At 41.9% G+C, this 5,000-nt stretch overlaps 1 protein-coding gene across 1 annotated transcript in view; it reads left to right on the plus strand.

Annotated features, from left to right (window-relative positions):
• LOC115422247 (tyrosine-protein kinase SRK3-like) overlaps window positions 1-5,000 on the plus strand; it is a 22,585-nt gene that overhangs the window by 14,351 nt on the left and 3,234 nt on the right. Inside the window, exon 4 of the mRNA XM_030138459.1 lies at window positions 4,783-4,930. Within this exon, the coding sequence (XP_029994319.1) occupies window positions 4,783-4,930 (148 nt within the window). The remainder of the gene's footprint in view (window positions 1-4,782; window positions 4,931-5,000) is intronic.

Here is a 5,000-nt window from a genome sequence, read left to right on the forward strand (position 1 = left end):
GAACAGAAACGACGCAGAAACTAACACATGTACGAACAGAAACACGTAAAACTAACACGTGTACGAACAGAAACACATGAACACAGAAACAAACCTGTTGGAGCCCATCTCAGGTTCTGTGATTCAGACGATGGGAACATTTTAATTTATATTGCTAAAATCAAGACGCTTGAAATCATTTTTTCTCGGAATCAACACATGACCCTTTGCTAAGTCCCGCCCCCTTGGTTACTGTTGCTGTGTCTGTCAAGCTGTCACATTCGACATGTCAATCAAAGCGGTCCGAGACACTGACATGCATTTCTGAAACCAAAAGGACCGACTTCTGTTCTCGATCGTCATTGAATCACCAACGAGCCACAGATGAGGACCCATGTTGTCCACCTTGTTACCATGGTAACGAAGGTCTGAGCTGTGACTGGTCAGTCGGCGGTCGGTCAGTTTTTTATCGCTCTGTCTCTACAGTCGACTGTGGACGGAGTTTGTCATGTGGTCGTTCATGTGTGTCCTTCTGATGGACCATGGGATGGAACTGTCCCCGAGGATGGGTCTGTATGGACCTGCAGAGTCCACTTAAGGGTCTGCCTGAGGGTCTGCCTGAGGGTCTGCCTGAGGGTCTGCCTGAGGGTCTGCCTGAGGGTCCGCCTGAGGGTCCGCCTGAGGGTCCGCCTGAGGGTCCGCCTGAGGGTCCGCCTTAGGGTCCACTTTGATCCACCTGAGGGTTCACCTGATCCGCCTTGGTCCACCTGGCCCACCTTGGTCCACCTGAGGGTGTCAGACCTCATGAACACTCTGACTTCTGGACCAACAGTAGGTCTGTTTTTCATGACCAGTCTCTGAAAGTCAAGGTTCTGCTGGTCCGTCTTTATCAGACCTTTGGTGCTTGTGGTCCAGGAAAGATCCTCAATTATAAGAACCCCTGTAGAGGGGGGCGGGATCCACCCTGGTCCCCCTGAAGTTGATGAGGACCTCCTTGTCTAACAGGTTGTCTCCTCCTGAGACGAGGCCTATCACTGTGGTGTCATCTGCGAACTTGAAGATGGTCTTTATGGGGTGGGAGGGGCCACAGTCATGGGTGTGGAGAACTCCGCACAGCCTTGGGAGGGGGTGTGTCCTTAAATCCCGCCCCCTGCGCCCGGTTACCATCGCTAACATAGGATTGGACAATGGCAGTAAGTGGGAGGGTCTTAGAAAAGGGTCTGTTTTCTAGATGTTTGGTATTTTTTCATGATGTCGTCGTCTTTCCGTGTCCTCGTCCGTCTCATCTGGTGGTTTTTCTCAGACTGGATCCGTTTGGGTTTTTAATCAAACACGTGACGCACATCAACAAAATAGTTTATTCCAGAAAAACCACGTCATCATTAACATTCAGGAGAAAAAACCTGAAACTCTCAAACCTCTTTGGGCTCAAACCTCTTTTCATATATTCAATGAAAACATCCTGTTTCTTCAACGTCCTTTGAATTTCAATGGTTTTAATGTTTATTTGAACTTTTGTCGGTTGTTGAACTGTTTTGGTTTCATCTTCATTTATGTATTTAATTAATAGTTTTATCACTGCATGAACATTGTTTTTGTAACGGAGTTGATTTTTTTTTCGTACTTTATTCATCTGTGATTCATGTTTGATTGTTGTTTTTAAGTTCATTTATTATTGATTTTACTGATTTGTTCATTTCAGTTTTTTTATTGAAGCTCTTTGTCAATAGCATCGCATTATTGACAATAAAGGAAAACTTCTGCACAACCTTTGTTTCATTTGTTTCTTTGCTGAAATAAAAATAAAACAGGTCATTAATGTTCAGATTAATTATGAGGTGAATTTATAGAAACGCGAACTTGACGTATTTGAACCAGAGATGGAATAATCATCAGAATTTAAATTCACAATGACGAAACAATCTGAGACACTTGAAATCAATCAAATTTTATTTATATAGCGCCAAATCCTAACAAAAGTTATCTCATGACACTTTACATATGGAGTCGGTTGAATCCAGACTCTGATCAGCTGATTAGTGTGGACATTTATATTCATTTTATCTTGGTTTAGTTTTTTTTTTTTTGTTTTTTTTGTTTTTTCTGGTCGTGGTTTTGTTTCCTTCATCTTCAACATCATCTTTGTCATTTGTATCATCATCTGGTTCGTCATCCTCTCCATCGTCTTCATCGTCTTCCTCTTATTCATTGTCTTCTGGTTTGTCATCTTCATCTCTGTCCTCGTCTTGTTCTTCTTTGATTGTCTTTTTTTGGTTTCTCAGACGTCCTTCCATAAGAGTTTTCATGAAGTAAAACAACCAGAACAAAACCAACTTCGACTGTAACGACATGTTTCGTGTATTTGTGTTGGAGTAGGAGCAGACGAGGAGGCTGAAGTCGCAATATCGCAACAAGCAACATAAGTGACTGAAACAGACTTTTGAAAAGTTGAAATCAAAATTTAACAAATAAACAAAACCACTCCGGTGCCTATAGGGTTAACAGTGTTTGTGAAAACCCTTCCTGTGGTCCACACACTGCTGACAGACAGGGACAGACCAGCCCAGGGGGGACATGGTGGTCAGGGTCCCACTCTAATCCCCCATCAGGCCCTGGGGCCCAGGAGCTGTCCAGTGCTGAACCCTCAGACCACATCCAGGCTGCTGTGGTGCAGACTGTTAACCCTTTAAAGGTGGGGTTGGAGGTCCTGGAAAAACAGTTAAAGCAGCTACATTTTCAAAATGCACATTTCAGAAGTCCAAACCCCTTTCTTCAGACTTCCCCCCGAAGCCACGCCTCCAGAGTACCAGAACGTGCAATGCTTGTTCCCAACAGCCCCAGTTCATACCTATCTGACGAACATTACATTTTCTAGTGATTTATGTTAGTGACTAAACAGTTTACCGATTAACTTTACATCCTAATACAGCTAATATAACTAATATAGCTAATATAGTTAATATAACTATAGCTAATATAACTAATATAGCTAATATAACTAGAGCTAATATAAGTAATATATCCAAGCTCTGGCTCTGTCTTCGTTTCCTGTACCAGTTGCTCCAAACCTCTGAGAATGCACGATTCATGCTTGTAGAGGGGTATGAAAAGAGGGGGGAGGGACAAATGTCAGTGGAGTTTGACAGACATATTGGCATTCAATCATTTCAATGGGTCGGTTAAAATGATTAGAAGTTTTTTTTTTTTCAGTCCTGTCCATTCCACAGGTGACTAAATGTTTTTATTTTTGTGTTAGAGCATTTAATTATTTAGTTGTAATCGGGGTGTGGAAAACATCTCCTCCCCCACCTTTAAGCACCAAAGTTGCAATATTGCGACAAGCAACATGAATGAAACAGGTTTTGGAAATGTTGATATCCAAATTGAATATTAAAAACCCAAACTCTGTCACCTAAAGGCTTCAAATACATGCTCTGTGTTTACTTTCAGTTTTTCTTCACTGTGGATTTAATCCGACTGAGCAGCTGTTTTTTATTTTAACACTCGTCAGTGTGTTTCCCAGACTCGGCAGATTTTCCTGCAGACATAGGAGTGAATGTAAAACCCATGAATCACGATGTTCGGAGTTTGAATCCAGAGCAGCTGCATGGTTTGCGCCATTATCGTACAGTTCGTATGTTTGGTGTAAAAGTCAACCTGAAGAGTCGACTCATGGACGTCGAATCTGAGCAAATGAAGCTGCGTTGAGTCTGAAACGGGACACTTTGAACAATTAAAATGGACCAGGAGTTTAGGACTGAAGTGGACGCAAACAGAAGCCTTTATTCTGTTCATCACATATTTGTCTTTATTTCAAATAAAACCATTTTTTGGGTTTTTGTTTGTTTTTTTCATTTTGCTATAGTTTTATGTTGTTCATTATTTACAATGTTTTCACCTTGTGTTTTTTGCATTGTTTTGGTCTTGTTGCCCCCCCCCCCCCCCCAAAAGGGGAGGGAAGGGGTCTTGTTTTTGGTTCGGTTTCTTTGTTTGTTTGTTTGTTTACACTTTAGCAGCAAATCTATTGGTTGAATTCAGACCTAATTAGGTTTATAAATGATCACTAATCCAGAATAGATGTGATTACATTTGGGGAAAAGTAGGTCAAAGTTCACATTTTTTATGAATTTTTTTAATCTTCTGTTTCCATTTACGTATAATGGGCAACATTTCAAATGTCTGTAAAAACGTCCATTTTGTTTCCAGCTACAGTACGTGCGAGAGGCGGGGTTTGTTGTGCCTGGCACCACTGGTTCCATTTTCTGTGTTTTCTTCTTGTGTTGTTTTTTGTATCTTTTTAATATAGTTATGTTTAGTTTATGTCTCCACTGGACAGATTTTACAGATGATACAGTTCAGAAACTAAGGTGAAAATGGTGGTTTTTGACAGTTTTCAGTCCAACATGGAGGACATGTAGCTCTGCACACACACACACACACACGCACACACACACACACACACACACACACACACACACACACACTGATGTTACCATGAACAGTTCACCTCACTTCATTTATTTATCAGTTTATTTGATATTTTTATGTATTATTTTAGGTTGTTTGAGACATGACACCTGAATTAAGGGTGGAGGTGGGTGTGCATCAGGGATCAGCTCTGAGCCCCTTTTAGTTTCCACTGGGAGGGACTGGCTGACAGTAGTAGTAGTAGTAGTAGTAGTAGTAGTAGTAGTAGTAGTAGTAGTAGTAGTAGTAGTAGTAGTAGTAGTAGGGGGTAGAGGTTTATTGGACCAGAACCCAGTGGTTTATTGGACTGAACCTGCTGTGTCTGTCGTCCTGCAGAGGGAGCTGTTCGACATGGAGCCGTGGGAACGGCCCAGAGAAGAGTTCAAACTCACCAGGAAGTTGGGGGAGGGGCACTTCGGTGAGGTGTGGGAGGCGGCGTGGACGACCGAGAACCGCAAAGTGGCCATTAAGATGCTGAAACAAGGTACGAACAAACAACACACAACTCATACACACAATACAACATAATTTACACAACATTAAAATGACAAAAC

The sequence above is a fragment of the Sphaeramia orbicularis genome, chromosome 7 (genome assembly GCF_902148855.1).
Source record: "Sphaeramia orbicularis chromosome 7, fSphaOr1.1, whole genome shotgun sequence".
Lineage (NCBI taxonomy): Eukaryota > Metazoa > Chordata > Actinopteri > Kurtiformes > Apogonidae > Sphaeramia > Sphaeramia orbicularis.